The 22,331-nt window shown below is 47.7% G+C and overlaps 1 protein-coding gene across 4 annotated transcripts in view; it reads left to right on the forward strand.

The window, feature by feature from the left end:
* Window positions 1-1,209: 1,209 nt before the first annotated feature.
* Window positions 1,210-22,331, forward strand: part of LOC100216683 (uncharacterized) — a 53,692-nt gene continuing 32,570 nt past the window's right edge. For 3 of the 4 annotated variants that reach the window (XR_004856888.1, XM_035965674.1, XM_035965675.1), the window contains exons 1-7: window positions 1,210-1,501; window positions 2,361-2,472; window positions 2,993-3,081; window positions 5,944-5,999; window positions 6,070-6,125; window positions 7,121-7,214; window positions 14,678-14,757. Coding sequence is in view for 3 of the 4 variants with exons in the window: in XM_035965674.1 (XP_035821567.1) it covers window positions 1,443-1,501; window positions 2,361-2,472; window positions 2,993-3,081; window positions 5,944-5,999; window positions 6,070-6,125; window positions 7,121-7,214; window positions 14,678-14,757 (546 nt within the window). In the remaining variant the exon portion in view is untranslated. The remainder of the gene's footprint in view (window positions 1,502-2,360; window positions 2,473-2,992; window positions 3,082-5,943; window positions 6,000-6,069; window positions 6,126-7,120; window positions 7,215-14,677; window positions 14,758-22,331) is intronic. The other variant, NM_001360079.1, reaches the window with a different exon arrangement.

The raw sequence follows: 22,331 nt of genomic DNA on the forward strand, positions 1-22,331 counted from the left end.
AATACAAGAACCTCATCATGAGATGCATATTTCTATTTTTATTTATTTGTTATTTGACTAATTTAATTCCATTTATTGAATATGCAAAAAGAAAAGAAAACCAAATAATCTTCAAAGGTTTCATAATCCCCAAAACACTAACATATAAATATATTTATTTATTTTATTATTTTTCTCTTATATAAATTTTGGGCTTTAAACTTTCCGCGATGTGCATCGGACCGTCCGCCCAGGGAGGACATATCGTCCGCCTATGGCAGCTTTTCTTCTTCGCGTCTTGGGCTTTTCTTGATGCTTGTAGATCTTCAATAAAAGTCTTATTAATGTATTCTTTTGAGGTGTTGCATAGTGTTTAGGTCCAAAACACATTTGCATCCTGTGAACTACAAAACATAGACATTTGAAAATAATTAGTTCACTGGTTATGTTAATCATTAAACACTAAAATCATTTAGTCAAATGGATCGGGGTCCATTTTTTCCTTACACTTATTCCTCACGACCCATAGATAATGGTCCAATGGTAGGCGTGAAGGGCGAGAAGTGAGGAGAGAACATACATGTTTAGACTGTGGGTTGGATTATAAAGAAGTATATTTTTAGCAAGATGGTATTACGTAGGAGCGCTGCTTTGTGTGCGTCCTTTTATGTCATGTTGGCCTTGGTAGTTTATCACTCATGTTTGGACTGTGGGTTAGATTAAAAATAAGTATAAGTATTTTTGGTTTTTTTTAAATAACGATGGTGGAAACCAATAAAACCGATTATTTATAGAAATAGAGACATAGAAAAAAGTAAATAATAAAGACTTCCCTTTCTTTTTTCTTGTGGATACTCTGTTAGGCTATTCACAATATTAGTTTTATGTATATTTAATAGCGTGCTACATTAGATTTTTTTTGATAACATGACATAATATTTAAGAGGATTGAGTTTTATGGGGTGAAATTAGTTTAATGGAGATAAAACCATGTTAACTCATTTATAACATATTGAAAACCGTGTGAAATATGCATTGATGATGATTTGTTTTATCTTTACCTATTTTACTAGCGTCATTATTTTGTAGCGAAGTGAAATATTATATTAAGAGACATTGTTTTATTTATAGCTTTATGGTTTTATAGCACTTCGAAATCGTTTTTGTAAGCAACTTGATTTCTAACTGGATTAATGTTTTTATATCAGCGTTTTTTATACCACTTTAGAAAAGATTAAAAAAAATCTGGGTTGGAAACTAGCTGTCGCCCCCTAAATTCGATTTGATACGTGGCGCACCCCAAGCTGCAACACGTTCTGTCGTTCTCGCTTGAGGCGGCCCGCGGCCTTCTCGAAGCCCTCCGCTCGCTCCGTGCTCGTGGCTCCCGCACGATCCCCACATTCCTTGGCCGGCTCCGCGCTCGTGCTCTCGTTGGGATCGTTGTCAGTTCAGGTACGGTGGCGATGAGGTCGTCCGTGGCCCGCCTGATTCGCTCCTCCTCTGCCTCGCCCTCCCGTCTCAGGTGAGAGCTCCCGCCCCTCGTATGATGCGCGTCTGCAGTTGTCTCGGCGGACATGTTCCTGGAAGGAAAGGGTTAAGTTTCCAGCAAGATTTGGCATCGCGATGGCCGATGGGTGGCTTATAGTGACAATTAGGCATTAAGGGAATTTATTCTACTTAGTGCAAATCGATTGGAGAGGAAACTGCCATTTGATAACAGTTCCAGCCAGGGCGGGTCCTGATATTTGTAAGGCCTGGGGCGAAATAGAAAGATGATGAGACCCTTAGTCCCTTTTATTAGATTTATGTCTTTTTTCCTCTTGTTTGCATTTTCACATTTATTACAAAAATGTGAAATGTGGACTGTGGTTCACTAGTAATACTACATATTGATTACTCCATCCGTCCTAAATTTAATTTGTTTTAGCCTTTTAGTGTATTCATACTATAATTAATGTATGTGTTTTGTATATGTGTCTAGATTCATCATCATCTATTTGAATATATCAATATAGACATAAAAACAAGACCTAAAGTGAATACTAATTGGGATGGAGGGAGTATTAATTTCTTTATTATTCAAGTGTCAAAATTTGGTACAAAATTTGAGTTTGATGTTATGCAAAACAAACGCTTAATCAAATTTTGAGATGTTTACAGCTGATATATGCTATAGGTACTAACTATAATTTTCACTTTGATCACCACTAAAATAAGAATAATAATCAGAACATTTTATATAATAAAAGAATTGAAATGAAATGATTGCTTACTTGTGCCTACCTGTTGTATGTTAAGACATTTTTGTATGGTATGCTTACCCTTTATAATTCTCTTGTGTATTGGCGTGCTGACAACTCGTCGTCAATCTTGCTGAAAAGTGGAAATGCATTCTTCGGCAATGCCACACCCAGTGATCAGAGGCACATTGAGAAGCCTTTTAAAGTGAAGGAGGCAGAACCTGTGAATGTGACAAAACCTTCACCACACAAGGTAATGGTGCCTTGGAAGATAAGAGATTCTAGTATATTCTAGTTTGCCTCTAGCATGGTGGAAATGTGTTTTTCCTTATCGCATCTAGTTTGGTGTTGAAGCATGTAAAGCTTCTTATGTTCACCCTATCCCTATTAATATGCTGCTAGACCGATTTATCCATTCATACAAATTAGAAAACACAGTTTTTTTTACTGCAGATGGATCAATTTAGGCAACATGGAAATAATTTATGAATATGATATTCCGAGCATCTAGTTTATTGTAATTAGACTGTTATATTTCAGAGACATGGGAGTAATGATATGTACTTTTCATGGAATGCTTTTTTAACTTCTAATAGCGATCGTATATGTTAATCAATTAATTTGCAATGATGGAAGGAATTATAGTTTTTGACTAACAATTGTATGGGATTTTCAACTCAAGATATGTTTGCTGTTAATATTTTTTTTTAAATTTTTTTGGATTCATGTTTCTGAAAATTCCTGAGCTGCTTCTGACATCTGTCTTGGTATAGCTGCTGGTTCTAGGAGGAAGTGGTTTCGTTGGATCACACGTTTGCAAAGAGGCTTTGGACAAAGGTTTAGTTGTCTCTAGTCTTAATAGGTAACTCCATCAGCTAGTTTGTTCTCTTATTTTCATACTTTACAATCTGTTTGGACTTCCTACTATTATAACTTGCTAGATTTTTTTATATGATACTAAAACTATTGTAGAATAGGATGAAACATTGAAATGGCAGTAAATTTCTACTTAACTGGGGTGTCAACTAATTAATCACATAGCTTTGTTAAGATATACATGGAAAACTATAATGGACTCTGATCCTTAAATAGTTGGTATTCGATCAAGCTTCTATGGATTTCTTTTGGGGCCTTAGCATTAGTGATAACCTCTCATCCTTTTGTCTTTGGCTGTGCTGTTCCAGCCATCATTTCCTGCTGTGAGGAGTATTTGTTATGTGGATCAACCTAAAGCAACTGATGGTCCATGATCTTGTTCCCACTTTCTTGTTCAAATAGCAAAATAGGAGCAAACTACTACATATTATTAGTATGAACATCAATCAGTACAACACTAGAGTCCAGAACTAGGACAATTTGCAAACCCAATATTGAGTTGGAAGGTAGAATCAAATCACACAAACTGAGGATGTGGCAATTTAGTATTCTTCAAGGATTTTTCTTAGTGCAAATTAAGAATGCATTGGCTGTTCCTGAATACAGCATACACTTCAAAGAAAGAGTTCCATTTTTCTACCTTGAACAATTCACTGTTTGACTCCCTATGCAAAACATTGACTTGATTTACTGCCCTAAATTATGGAATTTATCTTTTCTGTTTCTCCCTGTTCAAGTTATACTTGGTCTCAAATTTTTTGAGCTGATACATGACATCACTATGCTAGAAACTTTGATATTTTTTGTGGTTATTTTTTTTTCTAAAACGCGCAGGAGAACTGCGCATTAGATATATTAAGATAGAAGAAATACCAATGGTCTAAAGAAGACCAGAGTACAGAGAAACAACAAAAAAATATAAGAAAATAAAAATAAAAACAGCCAAAACTGCTCCTAAACTAAGGCCAGATGGTGCCCAGATCTTTGGCACCCGCGAGACACCACCTCTGAGCGTCGTCTTTGATATTCTGAATAATCTGGTTGCCACTAGGAGCATCCCTCTCAAACACACAATTATTCCGCTGCTTCCAAAGCCACCATGCCACCAACATCACAAGGGAGTTAATCCCTTTGCGCAGCGCATAAGGGACCTTGGCCTCCAAATTAGCCCACCAATCTTGGAAAACCAAATCATCCCTCGTGGGGGAGAACTGCCGCAGATTAACCAGGGAGAAAATCCTAAACCACACTTCCCTAGAGAAGACACAAGAGATTAAAAATGATGCACCGTTTCATCCTCTTGATCACAAAGGGGGCATTGAACAGGATGGTCCAAACCCCTCTTTGCCAAGTGATCTGCAGTCCAACACCTATCTCGAGTCGCGAGCCAAAGAAAGAACTTGCATCTTGGAGGGGCCCAGTTTCTCCAAATAAGCTCAGCAGGCGCAAAACCCACCCTTCCCATCATAAAAAGATCATACGCCGATTTGGACGAGTAAGAGCCTGAGGGGGAAGGTGTCCATATGTGCTGATCTGGAACATCTGATAACAGTTGAACCTCCCGAACAAGATCCCAGATCTGGAAGAATTCGGAGAAAGCCATAGAGGAGAAATTGCCCCTAATGTCAAGAACCCAACTGCTACCATTAATTGCTTCCTGGACTGTTCTTGACCTCACAGCCTTCTTGTTAACAGCAGCAAACAGCGAAGGAGCCCAATCTGCAATTCTTTTACCGTGCAGCCAGCGATCAGTCCAAAATTTGGTGTCAGTTCCACTGCCCACAACTGACTGAACCGATGCAGCGAAAAGTGCAGCAGCATTGGGATGAACTTGGACATCCAAGAAAGCCCACAGCCGCTCAGGTTGTGTTTTCTTCAACCATAACCATCTCAAATTGAGGGACCAGCCCATAACTTCAAGATTTGGAACACCTAAACCACCCAAAGTCAATGGTACACACACCTTCTGCCAACCCACTAAACAGTGCCCACCATTGATATTTTTGCGGCCTTTCCAGAGGAAACCTCTCCTAATCTTGTCAATGGCTTTGATGACCCATTTGGGGCATTGAAGTGCAATAAGGTGGTAAACTGGAATAGCTGAGAGGACAGATTTGACAAGAGTAGCCCTACCCGCCGGGTGAATAAGAGCAGCTTTCCAACCAGGCAATCTATCTGCAACCTTCTCAACTAGAGGGAGAAGGTTCCTCCTGGAGAGCTTTCTAATAGACAAAGGCAGGCCCAAGTACTTGCAAGGAAAATTCACCAAATTACAAGATAGCGTCTCTTGGATTGCCAAAACCTCCTGGTCATTGCAGCAAATCGGAGTAAACGAGCTCTTGGCTAAATTAGTAACAAGTCCTGAGGCTTCACCGAACACCTTCAAAACTTGTTTGAGGACTTAAACAGAGACAAGAAATGGATTTTCTTCTGTGGATGATTTTCTTTTGTGGTTATTTTCATTGGTTATCTCAAAGGATAATGCACTATCAAATGCTCTCAAAAGATGAAAATAATTATGAAAAGTTCTGAGCTGTTTTAGTAACATAGTGTGTAATGCCAACTGTTACCCCACAAAAATTGAATCCAACACACTTGTTTGAGGACTTAAACAGAGACAAGAAATGGATTTTCTTCTGTGGATGATGTATGCAGGTTGAATTGTGTGTGTGTGTGTGGTGGGGGGGGGGGGGGGGAGGCGTGGTAAATTGAATCAGCATTTTGTATTGAGGGGTTAAACAAATAGTTAGTGGTATTTAAATAGTTTTTTTTTGTAATTAGAATTCACTTTCTCCTTTTTATGCATTCTGTGCTTCTTATTCTTACCGTGTTATTCTTTTGTCATTAGATCGGGAAAGCCATCCTTAAATGAACCTTGGGCTGACAAAGTTATATGGAACCAAGGTTGGTTGCTACTGAGGTTAACTTGTTCTATCAATGGCAATGTAGTTAATATCTACCTTCTGTTGGATAGGCAACCTCCTTGAACCAGCTTCATTGAAGGATGCTATGGATAATGTTTCTGCAGTGGTAAACTTATCAAAGACATTTGAGCTAAATATGTTTCTGTACTTAGTGTTTGACACTTTTCTTTTATTATAGTTTGATTTCATTTTGTTCAGTATCAATAATGTTATACAGAGTAGTTTATGGGGTGGTGATATAATACCAAGAGGTTTCCACTCCGAATGTGGGAGTAAGCTAAAAGATTTTTTAAAGTAAAGATGACATGAGCCCTGCCTTTCTATTTAGAGGGAAAGAGAGTTTAAAGCAACAGATTCTGAAGCAAGTAAAAGAGGCCCGCACAAAGGCCTCCAAACAGCCCACCAGGGGCAGCACAACCACCACACTCGAGATAACAGCAGAAAAGCAAAATATAATTTACACCAAAACAAACACCCATCTCCTTAGCTCAGTGCCTTCCTTTATCTTCATAGCCACTTGCTGTTCTTTTGAGAGGATCCACACATGACATAAATGGTCAAACCGTGGCTGTTGCTTCTCATGAAGAGTTGATGGTTGACAAATTGTTCACATGCTGTATTAGATAGGCCAGCACTTGACACAAAACATGTTTTGCAAAGGGGCATAGGTACAGATTTAGTTCAGACTCAAGTGGCCAACTGCACAAAATGTTATTGTTAGCTCATTGTGTCTTCTATCACTGTATTCGGCCTTGGCCCATGTATCTGAATATATATTAGTACATCCCCTGCCCAATTAGGGTTAGGGTTTCTATTCTCCCAACACGTGTTCTGTTTGTGCATGTCCATTGTACCTGAATTATGAAGCACTTCTTAACTACTACCTCCATTTTTATTTATTTGACGTCAGTTAGTTCAATTTTATAGTAATCGGCGACAAATAAAAATAAATGGAGGAAGTATGTAGCAAGACTTAGCTAAGTCAGAATGTATTTGGTTACATGAAGTAGCTAAGTCAGAATGTATTTGGTTACATGAAGTATCCGAACATGCATTGATAATTCTTGAGGTATCACTAAGATGCGAGAAAAATTATTGCAGGTATCTTGTGTCGGAGGTTTTGGATCAAATTCATTCATGTATAAGATTAATGGGACTGCAAACATCAATGCCATCAGGGCTGCAGCTGAGAAAGGTGCAGTGCTATTTAGCATTCATGTCATTATTGTGGAATATTCTGTTTCTTTCTTGGGATTTTTTTTGTATATGCCGTTGGCTCAAACTTATTCCCTATCTGCCACCTAAAAACTCGTATCCCACCAATGCCACCACCTTTAAATTTTAATAATCTCTTTCACACCATTATTGATTATATTCCAGTAGTTTTGGCTAGTGGACATGGCATAATGACCCATTTATCCTTATCTTGGGTTGGCCACAAACTATAGTCTTGGTCATTAGTTTTTATTCAACTACAAGCATCAGTCCACGCTGCAAAATGCACCAATCATTGTTACACCTGCAACATCGAATTTAAAGATGTTAACTGAATTGGACTGATATTTGAGTTGGAGTGTAATTCAATCAGTAACATTACCAATTATTGGATATTGGGAAAAACCCTAACCCTAGCTGGGTTGGGAGATGTATTTATAATAAGAGTATATGGGCCTAGGCCCATTATAGAGGGACGAGACTAAACCCTAATACAGTTCTAACACCCCCCGCAGTCACAACTCTATCCTGTACAGACGTTGAGACTGGACCGAAAGACACTGTATGGCAGGCCCTTGGTGAAGATGTCGACGAACTGCAGCTTTGTGGGGACGCTGAGAACCCGAACGTCGCCCGCTGCGACACGCTCCCGGACGAAGTGCAGGTCGATATCCACATGCTTTGTGCCTAATGCTGCACGGGGTTGGTAGAGAAGTAGACGACGCTGATGTTGTCACAGTAGACAAGGGTGGCGCGCTGGAGGGGGGTGTAGAGCCCGTGGAGGAGCTGGCGCATCCAGGATGCCTTGGCCACACCGTTAGCCACAACACGGTATTCGACCTCGACGCTGTAGCGGGAGACGACAGGCTGACGTTTGGCAGCCCAAGAGACGAGGTTGGCGCCCAGAAATACGGCATAGCCGGAGGTGGAGCGGCATGTGTCGGGGCAGCCAACCCAGTCAGCGTCGGTGTAGACCACAAGTTCCGACGTCGAGGATGGTCGGAGGAGGAGGCCGTAGTCGAGGGAGCCCCAGAGGTAGCGCAGAATCCGCTTGAGAGCGGTGAGGTGGGGCTCCTGTGGTGTGTGCATATGAAGGCACACCTTCTGAACCGCGTAGGCGATGTCTGGCCGGGAGAAGGTGAGGTACTGGAGCGTGCCTGTGAGGCTCCTGTAAGACGTCGCGTCGGCGACCATGGGCCCGTCGTCCTCAGAGAGCTTCGCCTGAGTGTTGATAAGCGTGGAGCAGGGCTTGCAGTCAGACATGCCAGCCCGCTCCAGAATGTCGATGGCGTACTGACGCTGGTGCAAGAAGAGACCCTGGGGCCGGCGTTCGGCAGTGATGCCGAGGAAGTGGTGGAGAGGCCCCAGATCTTTCATCGCGAACTCCCGTTGGAGGGCGACGATCGTGCGCTGCAGGAGATCGACGTTGGAGGCCGTGAGCACAGTGTAGTCGACGTATAGGAGTAGGTAGATGATGTCCTCGCCCCGCCGAGAGATGAAGAGGGATGTGGCCGACTTGGCCTCGACGAAGCCGATGGAGGCAAATAGGTGGCGAAGCGGCTGTACCAGGCCCGCGACGCCTGCTTGAGGCCGTAGAGTGAGCGGTTCAGCCGGCAGACCAGGTCCGCGTTGGCGGCGTCGACGAAGCCGGTGGGCTGGCTGCACTAGACAGTCTCCGTCAGACTGCCATGAAGGAAGGCGTTCTTGACGTCGAGCTGGTGGATCGCCCAGTTCCGGGAGAGGGTGAGGGAGAGGACAACGCCGACGGTGGCGAACTTGACGGGGCTGAAGGTCTCATCGTAGTCCACGCCGGGTCTCTAGTGAAGCCCCGAAGAACCCAGCGGGCCTTGTAGCGGTCGAGGGAGCCATCCGAAGTCAGTTTGTGGCGAAAGAGCCACTTGCCAGTGACCACGTTGGTGTCGGGCGGGCGTGGCACCAGGTCCCAAGTGTGGTTGGCAAGCAGGGCCGCGTACTCCTCCATGGCCCGATGCCAGTGAGGGTCGGCGAGAGCGGTGCGGACAGAGGAGGGGACTGGGGAGGCGTCCGATGGAGTGGCAGTCGTATCGGCAGCTAGGATCAGCCGGTCGATAGGCCGAAGGACACCGGCGGCACGACGAGTCACCATGGGGTGAGTGTGCCCGGAGTTGCGATGTATGGCGACCGGTTGGTACACCAATGGCTCAGGGGCTATGGGCGCAGCCGACCTGCGACGGTGATAGACGACGATGGGGTCAGCGAATCGGGTCGCGCTCGTCGAGGGGCCTGGGTCCGTGGGCGCCGAGGGAGGAGCGCTCCCGCGGCGATGGTAGACGATGGCGGGGTCGGCGAAAAAGGTCCCGCTTGTCGACAAGGCCGAGGTTGTTGTGGTCGCACGGGGCGCAGGCGGGGTCGGCAGGGCCGCGCGTGGCACAGGTGGGGTCGATGTGGCCGCGCGTGGGACGGGCACGGTCGGCGGGGCCGCGCGTTGGGCTGGCGGGGTCGACGTGGCCGTGCAAGGCGTAGGCGGAGTCGATGTGGCTCTGCGAGGTGTTGGTAACGAGGCGAGGTGCCTGGGAAGGATGGGTACTCGGACCAGACTCAAGGAGGGAGTCGAGAACGGTGGGTGGGGAGGAGCCAGCAAGGGGAAACACATCGTCGTCGAAAACGACATGACGGGAGATGATGATGCGATGGGAGGTGAGGTCAAGACAACGATAGCCCTTGTAGTCAGGAGAGTAGCCAAGGAAGAGGCAGCGAGTGGAGCGTGGAGACAACTTATGTGGAGCAGTAGCGGAAGTGTTAGGGTAGCAGGCACATCCGAACACGCGGAGGTGGTCGTAGGAGGGGGCTGTGCTGTACAGGGCGAAGTAGGGGGTGGGGTGGCTCACCGCCTTCGATGGGAGGCGGTTGAGGAGGTGGGTGGCGGTGTGCAGGGCCTCTGCCCAGTAGCTGGCAGGGAGAGACGCCTGGAAGAGAAGGCATCGAATCATGTTGGTGGTGGTGCGAATCATGAGCTTTGCCCGGCCGTTCTGGGCGGAGGTGTAGGGGCATAAGAGACGCAACTAAACGCCACTGGTGAGGAAGAATGACTGAGAGGCGTGGTTGTCGAACTCGCGGCCATTGTCACACTGCAGTGCACAGACCGGGCGATGGAACTGGGTGCAAACCCAGGTGAAGAAGTGAGTGAGGGTGGTAAAAGTGTCGGGCTTCAACTGAAGAGGGAAAGTCCAGAGGAAATGGAAAAAATCATCCAAAATCACCAAATAGTATTTATAGCCAGAAAGACTGAGTACAGGGGAGGTCTAGAGATCACAATGAACCAGGTCAAAAGCCTGCTCAGCCCTAGAAGAAGATGTAGTAAAAGGGAGACGAGTGTGTCGGCCAAGCTGACAAGCATGACAAAGGCCCTCAAAATGTTTCCGGTTACAAGAAGGATGTAAACTGTTGGAGATCTTGGTCATGACGTCAGGTCCTGGATGGCCGGGACGACGATGCCAGGTGGTGGAGGTGGTGGTGGAGACCAGGACAGGAGGTGAAGACGCGCAGGTGGAAGAAGGCCGGAGCGTGTAGAGGGGCCCCGCACTGTCACATCGGGCCAGAAGGGTCGTGGTGGCCAGATCCTTCACAGAAAAACCAGAGGGGTCAAACTCAATGGAACAAGAATTGTCGGTGGTGAACCGATGAACGGAAAGGAGATTGTGAGTGATATGTGGGGCTACGAGAACATCGTTGAGAAAGAATGGTCCAGGGAGCACCGAGGCACCTACTGAGGTGACCGGTAGAGTGGAACCGTTTCCAACGACGATCGAGGTAGTGTGTGTGGAAGGAGATGGGCGTGAGTGAGATAGCATGCCTATGGTGGGGGTGGTGTGGTAGGATGCACCGGAGTCGATGACCCTGTCAGAAGATGGTGGAGCAAGCGCCATGGTGCTGTAGGCAGCGGCGAGGGAGGTCGTGTCCCAGCCGCCAGCGAACGGGGACCAAGATGTCGGGGTGGGGGTCCCTGTAGGCGGGAGCTAGGCGGGACTGTGGTCGTCGGTGGCACGATGTACGGTGGCATGCCGTAGGCAGGCAGCAGAGGTGCGACGTAGGTTGGCATCGTCAGGAGAGCAGGTGCTGCGCCGGAGGACGGGAGGCGATGGGGGCCTGACCCAGCCACATGGAGATGATGTCGATCCAGAGGTTGTAGAACGATGGCCAACTCTGGCCGCCACCCCGGCCGGTGGAACCTCCACGAGAGGGGCCACCGCCCTCACGTTCGCCCTTGCGGGGGCGACTCCCGCCGTCGGTGGTGGAATGCTGACGAGGGGCCGTAGGAGTCGCAGTAGGGGGCCGAGCTGGGGTGCCGATCGACGGAGCGCGGGGGGCTTGCCCCTCGAGAGACGCCTGAGTGCCAGGGGTGGTGCTGTAGAGGGCCGGTGCCGGGGTGGGAGCCTCGAAGGTCATGGTGAGCTCCTCTAGGAGAAGCTCATTCCGCACGACATGGAAGGTGGGGAAAGGCACGATCCTCTTGATCAGAGCCTTCAGGTGGCCGGAGCGAGGGCTGAGGCCACGCGGGAGGTTCAACACCAGGTACGGTCCGCTACTGGCCCTCCGAGATCGCGGAGGGAGTCCGCCAGGCCTTTCATCTGGCGGCAGTACTCCTCCACGGAGAGGTCCCCCTGGGAGAACTGGTAGAACGACCACTGTTGCGGCGACCGGGCTGAGGGCGGTGCTGACCTGTTGGCCGCGGCGGCGCCGGGACTTGACAGGGAGGCAGCAGTGGGGGAGGGAGAAGGGGGAGGAGCCGCCATGGGCAGGGCGTAGCGGGATCTCGACGAGGAGAGGCAGTGCGCGGCTGGATCTGGCAGAGAGCGCGACAGGGGGGCGACAGATCGGGTGGAGGAGTCGGTGGTCGGAGACGGCGACCGAACGAGGGTGGTGGACGCCGGCGCGGGCGGCCCAAGGCGCTGGGCGGCGGTGCAGGAGGACAGCGGTGTCCGGGCTGGCTGACGAGAGGAGTGGGAGGGGAAGCCGCGACCAGGCCAAGGGTGGAGACCGGCGGCGGCGGCTGGAGGGAGGGAGCCGGCGGCGGCTGTAGGGAGGGGAGGGAGGGAGGAAAATTACTGTAGCTCTGGTACTATATTGGATATTGGGAAAAACCCTAACCCTAGCTGGGTTGGGAGATGTATTTATAATAAGAGCATCTGGGCCTAGGCCCATTACAGAGGGACGAGACTAAACCCTAATACAGTTCTAACACTAATTATTAATTGGATTTGGACACCAATACTTATGATTGGAGCAAAAAGGTCAAAGTTTTAGACCAATGCATCCTCTTTGTTCACAACCGGTGGCACTGACTTGATGCCCTTTACCCTAACCGAGAAGCAATCGAGGCAAAGGACGATCCATTCAACACTCTGAATCAAGAATAAGACAATCTAGTGTTGGTGAGAAACTAAAACCGGACCTAAAGCGATGGCGCACTATGTTCTCTGTCTCTATGATGGTGCCGCATTCGAGCCCAGTCGATGCTAATGGAGGCAGCACCAGTGGCATGGAACAGATTGAAGTTTAATATTGGTTGCATATAAGGGAATATAGTTTTTTAGGTGGAGGATGCAGGACAGATTTATGGCAATGACAACTTTTTTTTTCTCTGTTATTATAATTGCAGTTTCTAACGTCAATACACCCACTTTCCTTGCTTGCTATACTGAATTACTGTGCATAGTTATTTTTGTGAATTGACCTTCCTTTTGTCAAATTCTAACTATGTTTTTCTGGTTTATTCCTGTCATTATTTGAAAAACTTTGACATGTGTGGGTAAGACGGCCCAAGTATTGTATTAAGAAGTCATGTAGGTCGAAAAAACCCTTGAACCCCTATCCCATCCATACATGATGACACCGTAGGCTATGTGAGAACGACCAAACATGGGTCGAGCCTTAGATCTGTGCTTTGCCGTAGAACAAACGGGGGGGGGGGGGACTTTTTTAACCCCAATCTGAAATTCATTTTTAATGGGAGTCAAACTTAAGGCTTGAGGAGTGCTACTCAGACCACTTAACCAACTCAACTAGAGAGTGATTCTATAGTACAATAAAGTGATCCTTCAATTGCAAAGATTCTAGAAATACCAATTCAGGTTTAGAATAACAACTTGCTAACAATTAAAGTGATGTTTTTATGCTTTTCATCACCAATTTGATTTTATCCCTTTCTTATTCCTTAATAAACTAGATGACATGTTTTCTCACCATGGCCAAGTGTTTTGTACTCATGGCATTACTCTGTGGGGTATGCTACAACTTTCCATGGTGTGAATGTTGTCTGTTCTTGATTACAACTTTCTCAACTCGTCCTATACCACAAACACTTGATACAGAAAATAACCTTTTATCCCGAGCAAGTGGTAGGGTAATCTTGAACCCCAACGAGCCTGAAAAGTAGTGATTTTTTAAAAGTAAAAAACATTAGAAAGTGTAATTACAAAGAGGATATGAATTGCAGATACATTCTTATTCTTGAATGATGCAGGAGAGCCATATTTCAATTCATTAAAGAAAATCATGGATATAATGCTATATTGGAGTGCTTGATCCAACCTTAAGTAGACAATCTGGCATGGTAAATATGCAGATATACATTGAATATCTCATAAATGTTTTGTGGGGGATTAGTTAGCACTATGAAGCCATGCTTCTAGAAGTGTCATTTGCGAATAGACTTGGTATGGAGGAGAAAAAATAACAAATAAAAAGAGGAAGAAGGGTTCAGGCTAAGTGGTGTCAAGAGACTTTCGTGGCTAGTGTTCTCACAATCTCACTGTCATACATGTGATTCAGACAATAATGTACAGCCAAACTTGATATTTGATACACAGCCAAACTTGATATTTGATACACAGGTACAATGATGGGTGCCATGCCTCCATGTTCCAACTTTGGGTTGGAGGGTTATTGAGCTGCACATACACTCAAGTTATATGTTGTTCAACGTTTAATATTACACCCCTCGCTATCATTGTTGTTTGTTTGCATGAAACCTGATTTAATGCAACTAGTGATACCTGAATACTAGTATTAGGACAAGCCTAGGGACAAACAAGTGCCATGTCCATATTTTTTATTTTGAAAATATACATACCATGTTTGAGGTGGACTTTGGAAGCAAACTCAATTTCTGAGAAATATTTTCCATGCTAGATTTTTGTTTGGCAGGTGGACCCATTGAGGCTGACACTTATTGATGTCCAAAAATATACAGTGGAGCCTATTACTTTTTGTAGATATGGACATATGGTGTTGTTTGTTAATCTATTTGCCTTGTAGCCATGTAACTGTTTAAATTGATTCCGAGGGGTTCTTAAAATTGCATTGTTTGATATTTTATTAGCAAGAAAAAGATGGCAAATGGAATTTAGTTTATTTGGGAAGTTTTTTGTTCTGCTTGTTAATTTACTTGTTTTCTATCTGCAGGTGTAAAGAGATTTGTATATGTGTCAGCTGCAGACTTTGGATTAGTGAATTATTTATTGCAAGGCTATTACGAGGGCAAGGTGACTTTATTAGATTACTGACTTGCCATGCTTATTGGAAAACTTATTTTTTCATGAATACAGAGGAGAACCGGGCATCTTTTATATTAAGATAGGCACACATAAGAACTGTGCGACTTTTATATTAAGATAGAAAAAAAGCAAGTACACAGTCTTCACCCTGTACAAGAGAAAGGGATAAGACTAAACACACTTAGAAGTTAGAACATGAACACCACAAACTACACGACCTGTGACCAAGCTTTCTTGGAGACCCAAGCCTTGTATCTTACGAGATCCAACAAGATAACGACATTTCAACTCGTCCCTGAAGAAGCGATGGACCAAGACAAGAGAAGGGCTAGCTCCCTCGAATACACATTTGTTCCTATGGACCGTGCACAGTGCAACGATCACTAGATCTCTGATTGGTTAGTTTCTTGTTCTGGGGGGCACCGGATTGTCCGGTGACCCAGTTGAGCGTTGACGCTTGCTTACGTGGCCGAAGTAGCCGTTGAACACCTGTCACCAGACTGTTCGGTGGTGATGCCCATAATGTCCGGTGATTTTTAGCTAAAGAGGTTGAGCCTGTGGAGTTTGGGCCGTACAACCACCTGGCTGTCCGGTGGGTGGCACCGGATAGTTCGATGTTGCCCAGACCAACCCATCTTCTCTTTTGTGCCAAACTTCTTTAGCTCCTTTTGACTCGACTTGAGAGGTTCCCTAATACTTATATAAACATAATTAGCACACAAAACAATTGACTTAGTGTTGGAACCATACCTTTTCCATCCAATTTCTCCAGGATTTGCAATATGCCTAAACCAAGTCCAAAAAGCACTTTCTTTGCAAAATAGAGTTAATAGCCAGAACAAAGTGCTAGAAATATAGAGTAGGGCGTGTGCAACTTATCCAAACACTTAAACCTTGTGTTTTTGATGGTTTGCTCAAAGTTGCACTTTTAGCCCAGCAATTCAGCTCATATGGACTTGCTACCTTCAATTTGCCTTTAATCACCAAGTGGTGTGTTGAACATTTAATCACCAAAACAAACTAGAAGTGGCCCATGGGCACATTTTCCTTTCAGTAACTTATTTGAGACCTTGTCAATGAGAGGCTGCAGCTCACCATTTGCTAGTTTTCTGAGGGACAGAGGGAGACCAAGGTTAATATGAAATAACAATCAGCTCCTCCCCACACTGAATAGGTGTAACTGAACTTTTAGATATATTTGTCTTAAGTCCCCTGGACTGGCCAAAAATATGAAGGAGCTGGGAAACCAATAGTAGATCTTGCCTGAGAGGGTGGAGGAAAAGCACAACATCATCAGCATAGAAGGAAATGTGATGCCAGGCTTGTTGGTAAAAGCAATATGGTGCGGTGGAGGAAAAGCACAACATCATCAGCATAGAAGGAAATGTGATGCCAGGCTTGTTGGTAAAAGCAATATGGTGCAACAGATGCTCCTGAGTTGCAAAATTCATCATAGAATTCAGAACTTCCATAACTAGAATGAAGAGCATCGGACCATGGGTGACAAAGGATCCCCTTGACGAAGACCATGGTGATGGTATATGCAGTTGCCAGGTTCACCATTGACCAAAATTCTAGTGGAGGAAGTTGACAATAACAGACTGATTAAGTTACGCCATCTGTGGCCAAAACCAATATGCTGTAGAAGTTCCAACAGAAAGGGCCAAGAAACTTAATCAAACGCCTTAGAGATATCTAGTTTTAAGAGAATATGGGGCTCTTTCTTTCTATGTAGTACTCGGGCAACCTGTTGTACCATGACAAAGTTGTCTAGAGTACTCCGTCCCTTTTGAAAGTACTTTGGTTAATGGGAACCAATTCAAGCAGTTTTGGAGGTAATATGTTGGCAAGCAGCTTGGCCAACAACTTGGCAAAGCTATGGATAAGACTAATTGGCCTATAATCCTTAACCTCCAGAGCATCTGCTTTCTTAGGCAATAAGGTGTTGTAAGCAGAGTTGAGCAGCTTGAATTTAAACATATAGCCCTGCTGAACAGCAAGGAGGGCCTCCAGTACATATAGCCCTGCCGTTTCTACAGTGATCCGATACCCCTGAGGCTGTGCTCTGGAGAAGAGAATCAGGGAAAATTTCATCCCAATCAGTACAACAAAAGGCTCTGTCCAACCTTACTAGGGTGGGAGAAGACCTTTCATTTGACCAAGCGTATTTGCGTACGTGCAAAGGGAGCTCCTTGATACTTGTAACATCTAGTAATCTTCTAAATCTGCCCGTCATTGGCTTGTTTAGGTTGGTGTTATTCTTCTCTTCGGCCTAATAATAAGGTTGAAGTCACCAGCCACAAACCAAGGACCAGCACACAGGGCCCTTATGTCCCTCAATTCATGCAAAAACTGAACCTTTTGGTCATCTTCCTGAGGGCCGTAAACACTGGTGAACCACCAGTTCCTTCCCTCATTTTCAGGAAACTGGACAAAAACTGAAAAGGAGTCCACACGGGAAGAAATAGCATGACAACAAGCCTCTTTCCAAGCAAGGAACACTCCATGAGAGCCAATGGCTGGTAGGGCAATAAACTTGTCATATTCAGACCCTAAGGCAGAGAGGAGAATTCGCTGCGAAACAGAGGCAAGCTTGATTTCTTGAAGACAAACATTATCAGTTTTTGAAGAAATAATAACATCATGGACATAATTGTATCTTGTCTTCTGATTGAGGTCCTGAACATTCCAAATTAAAATAACCGACAAATTCATGGTTATATAGAGTACATGACCAAACAAGACCCACCTACTCAGAACACCACCAGAAGGTCTCTCTCTTAGATGTCATCACTCTCAACAGAATGCCAACCAAAAATGGCAGCAAGAGCAGCAAGGGACCCTCAACTGTCGGACGCAGAGACTGAGGCTAAACAGTTCAACCCAAAAGCTTAAGCTGATAGTAAGAAGTGGATAATTCAATTATATTATATCCCAACACTCCCCCTCATGTTTAGGTTCTCTTAGATCTCAGACATGGAATATGAGCAAGCAACAATTATTTTATTTTTAATTGCGCTAACTTGGATTCGAAACTCGATGCCTCTAGCTTTGATACTATATTAAGTTGCATGGATCAACCAGTTCAACCCAAAAGCTTAAGCTGATAGAAACAAGTGGGCAATTCATTTTTATTATATTTAACACACTGGAACTAGTCATAGGGTGATCCACCTTAGGGGCTAGTAGCAAGGCCGAATGGGTAATAATATTGTCTTCATGCCTAGGAACCACGAACCAGGGTGGATCTCGAGTGGTGCCTCCGCCACATCATTACAAGCTCCATCTGAAAGGCAGTGGCCACCAACCGGAAAGGAAGGCGTGCTTATTTTTGGTGCTAGCTCCATCGCCCTAGAATTGCTTGTCACGTTGCACCTAAGGTTCAACCGAGAATGTACTAGTCCACGAGAACCAATCCTCACCGAAGCTATATCGTCTTAGGACTCAGCATAGCGACATCATCCAAGAGTACTTGATGTCGCCGCCACTAGCGGTGGTTCTGGCTGCTAGTAGCAGTGGCGAAGACAATGATATTAGGATATGTATCTATCAGGATCAATCAGAGCCTGATTAGCAATTGATTGTAATCCCCTAGATTGGCTAGCTGCCTTGTATAGACTAGGATTACCTTCTATCTATAGCCTAGGTATGTTTCCTTGTACAGGGAATAGCCTTCCTTACATGTACCTTCTATGCATGCCTATTGGCTATATATAACAGGCTCCCCACCCTCAATGGGTGTGTCTCCCCACCCTCAATGGGTGTGTGGTGATTCAATCCATTCTTCCCCTTTCTACATGGTATCAGCTCTCTAGATCCTGCGCCCATCTCCCTGCTGTGCGCAGCGCCAACTCCTCCCTGCTGTGCGCAGCGCCAACTCCTCCCCCCCTGGTCACCATGACCGACGACACCACTCCTGCCCCCGCTGTGATTGTCGCCCCCTATGCGACGATCAATGTCAAGAACCACATCCCGGTGACTCTTGAACTGGCAAAACCCAACTTCAACCAGTGGGAACCATTCTTCACCTCCCTCTGTGGAAAATTCGCTCTCCTCTCGCACATCGACGGATTGCAGGAAGCCCGTCCCACAGATCCTTCTTGGGGCATCGCCGATGCCTGTGTCCGCAGCTGGCTTCTCGGCTCGGCTGGGCCCGACGTCATCGGCCTCGCCGCGGCTCCAAACCAGACTGCGCGTGAACTCTGGGTCGCCATCAAGCGCCTCTTCGAGGCCAACAAGGCTCCACGCTCCATCTTCCTAAGCCACGAGTTTCACTCGATGACTCAGGGCGACTCCTCCATCAATGACTATGCCCAGCGTATGAAGGCCACCGCCGACGCGCTCCGTGATGTCGGCCGCACCATCACCGATGCGGACCTCGTCCTCAACCTCCTCCGCGGCCTCAACCCACGCTTCGCCAGCACCGCCGACAATATTGCCGACTCCCACCCGCTGCCGGACTTCGCCACCACTCGCGAGAAGCTCGTGCTGAAGGAACTCCGCCTCGCCAATGAAGGCACGGTTGCGGCCCAGACGGCACTCCACGCATCGTGCGGTACCAACTGCCGCACCACCCCCACCACCAACGGCGGCGGCTCCACTGCCAGTAGACAGGGCGGTCACGGCAATGGCTCCAGCAGCGGCGGCAACCCAGGTGGTGGCGGCGGCCGCTGGAAGAAGAAGGGCAAGGGCGGCCCTCACTCTGGCGGTCCCAGGTTCCCAGCCGCCCCCTGGTACTGCTACCCCCCTTGGACCGCCGGGGTTCATCAGCAGCCCTGGCGCCCGCCGGCGCCAACCCCTGCCTGGCGCAGTCCTGGCATCCTCGGCCCCTACACTCAGGCTCAGGCGCACACTGCGCTCGCCCCTGTTCAGTCCCCCGACAACCCTGCTCCACCTATGGCAGCGCAGGGCGGTTGGGATCTGGCTGGCCTCATCGCCGCACTGAATCAGATGTCCCTCCAGGGGTCCTCCCCTTGGGTCCTCGACACTGGCGCCACAGCTCACATGTCCTCTTCGGCTGGTATACTCCTGTCCCATCTCCCCCCTCCTTCATTCGGCATCACCGTTGGCAATGGAACCACCATACCCATCACCTGTCGTGGCACATCTACACTTTCCTCCCCCACCTCTACCTATCGTCTTAACAATGTTCTTGTTGCACCTGCACTTGTGCGCAATCTTTTATCTGTTCGTCAATTCACTCGTGACAACTCTTGTTCCATTGAATTTGATGCTTATGGTTTTTCTGTCAAGGACAAACAGACGGGGCACGTGACTCTTCGCTGCAATAGTGGTGGCGACCTCTACACCTACCCCTCCACCACAACTCCCTCCTGCAGCCTCGCCACCACGTCGTCTTTGTGGCATCATCGCCTCGGCCACCCCGGTCCCTCCAGCCTCGCCAAACTTCGAAGCATGTCGGTCATTACCTTCAATAAAAGCTCGCCATGCCTCTGCCATGCCTGTCAACTTGGCAAGCATGTGCGCCTTCCATTTAGTCACTCGACATCTGTTACCCATGCTCCGTTTGATTTACTTCACTGCGATGTATGGACATCTCCCGTGCTTAGCAATTCTGGGTTCAAGTATTACCTTATTATACTCGATGATTATTCCCATTACTGCTGGTCCTTCCCTCTACGGCACAAATCTGAGGTGCACCGCCACATGATTGAATTCATTGCATACGCCCAGACCCAGTTCAGTACCACACCTAAATCCTTCCAAGCCGATAATGGGACCGAGTTTGTCAACCGCGCCACCACTTCCTTCCTTGCTAGCCACGACATCACTCTTCGCCTTTCCTGCCCCTATACCTCACCACAAAACGGCAAGGCCGAACGCATGCTCCGCACTACCAACAACACCATCCGCACCATGCTGCTCCATGCGTCCATGCCACCTCCATACTGGGCTGAAGCCCTCACAACAGCAACATACCTCCTCAATAGGCGCCCCTCCTCCTCCATACAAAACCAAATACCTTACCAAATTCTTCACGGCCTACTCCCTGATTACGCTTCCCTTCGCATCTTCGGATGCCTCTGCTATCCGAACCTCACTGCCACCTCCCCTCACAAACTCGCCCCTCGATCCACTCCTTGTGTCTTCCTCGGATACCCATCCTCTCACAAGGGCTATCGCTGCCTTGACATGTCCACTCGTCGCATCATTATCTCGCGCCATGTTATTTTTGATGAGTCCGTGTTCCCATTCTCGGCTGCACCATCGGCGGCCTCCATGCCGTCATCACTTGATTTTCTGATGCAGGGCCTCACCTCGACGGCTCCTGCAAACACCCATCCGCCGCTCGCTGCCAGCAGCGAGGATGATCTCCAGGTGTTCCTGGACCCGGCCATACTCCAGCTCGGCCCCCGGGTTCACCCTGCGGGCGGGCCACAACTGGGCGCTCATGGGCCCCAAGCAGGGCAGCCGGCGGCTCCCCCGACTGATGGTCAGCGCTTCGGCACCACCTACACCCGACGCGCCCAGCCTCCAGCAGCACCGGTCACCGCAGCGGTGGCCCCTGTGGCTGCTGCAACTTCAGCGCCAACAGCAGCTGCACCAACTTCGCCACCAGCGGCTCCAGCAGCTCGGCTCCTCTCTACTGCAGCGAACCGGCCTGTGACACGCTCACAGACCGGCTCCCTTCGCACTGTCCAGCGCTTCGGCTTCTCCGCCTCCGTCGCCTCGCCAATCCCGGCGAACTATCGCAGTGCCCTGGCCGATTCAAATTGGCGTGCTGCGATGGCGGACGAGTACAAGGCATTGATCGACAACGGCACTTGGCGCCTCGTACCCCGGCCGCCTGGTGCGAACATTGTCACTGGCAAGTGGCTGTTCAAACACAAGCTCCACTCCGACGGCTCCCTCGCCCGGCACAAGGCGCGCTGGGTCGTTCGTGGCTTCTCCCAGGAGGAAGGCGTTGACTACGACGAAACATTCAGCCCGGTCGTCAAGCCGGCCACGATCCGCACCGTCCTCAGCATTGCTGCGTCCCGAGACTGGCCCATCCGGCAGCTCGACGTGAAGAATGCCTTCCTTCACGGCAACCTCGAGGAGACTGTCTACTGCGAGCAGCCGAAAGGATTCGTCGACCCCGCTGCACCTAACTCTGTCTGTCTGTTGCAGAAGTCCCTATATGGGCTTAAGCAGGCACCACACGCTTGGAATTAGCGCTTCTCCAGCTTCATTCGCAGTATTGGCTTCACCACCTCCAAAACGGATGCCTCCTTGTTCATCTACAAGAATGGAGACGCCATGGCCTACCTCCTCCTCTACGTCGACGACATCATCATCACTGCATCATCGCCGGCTCTTCTCCAGCACGTCACCTCCCGCCTATCGTCGGAATTTGCCATGACGGACCTCGGGGATCTTCACCACTTCCTCGGCATCTCGGTGACACGGGACAGCAGTGGGCTGTTCCTCTCCCAGCGGCAGTACGCCGTTGATCTTCTCCAGCGCGCTGGCATGTCTGAATGCCACCCGACAACTACTCCGGTGGATGCCCGGACCAAGTTGTCTGCCTCCGAGGGCGATCCAGTCGCCAATCCCTCGGA

The sequence above is a fragment of the Zea mays genome, chromosome 3 (genome assembly GCF_902167145.1).
Source record: "Zea mays cultivar B73 chromosome 3, Zm-B73-REFERENCE-NAM-5.0, whole genome shotgun sequence".
Classification (NCBI taxonomy): domain Eukaryota; kingdom Viridiplantae; phylum Streptophyta; class Magnoliopsida; order Poales; family Poaceae; genus Zea; species Zea mays.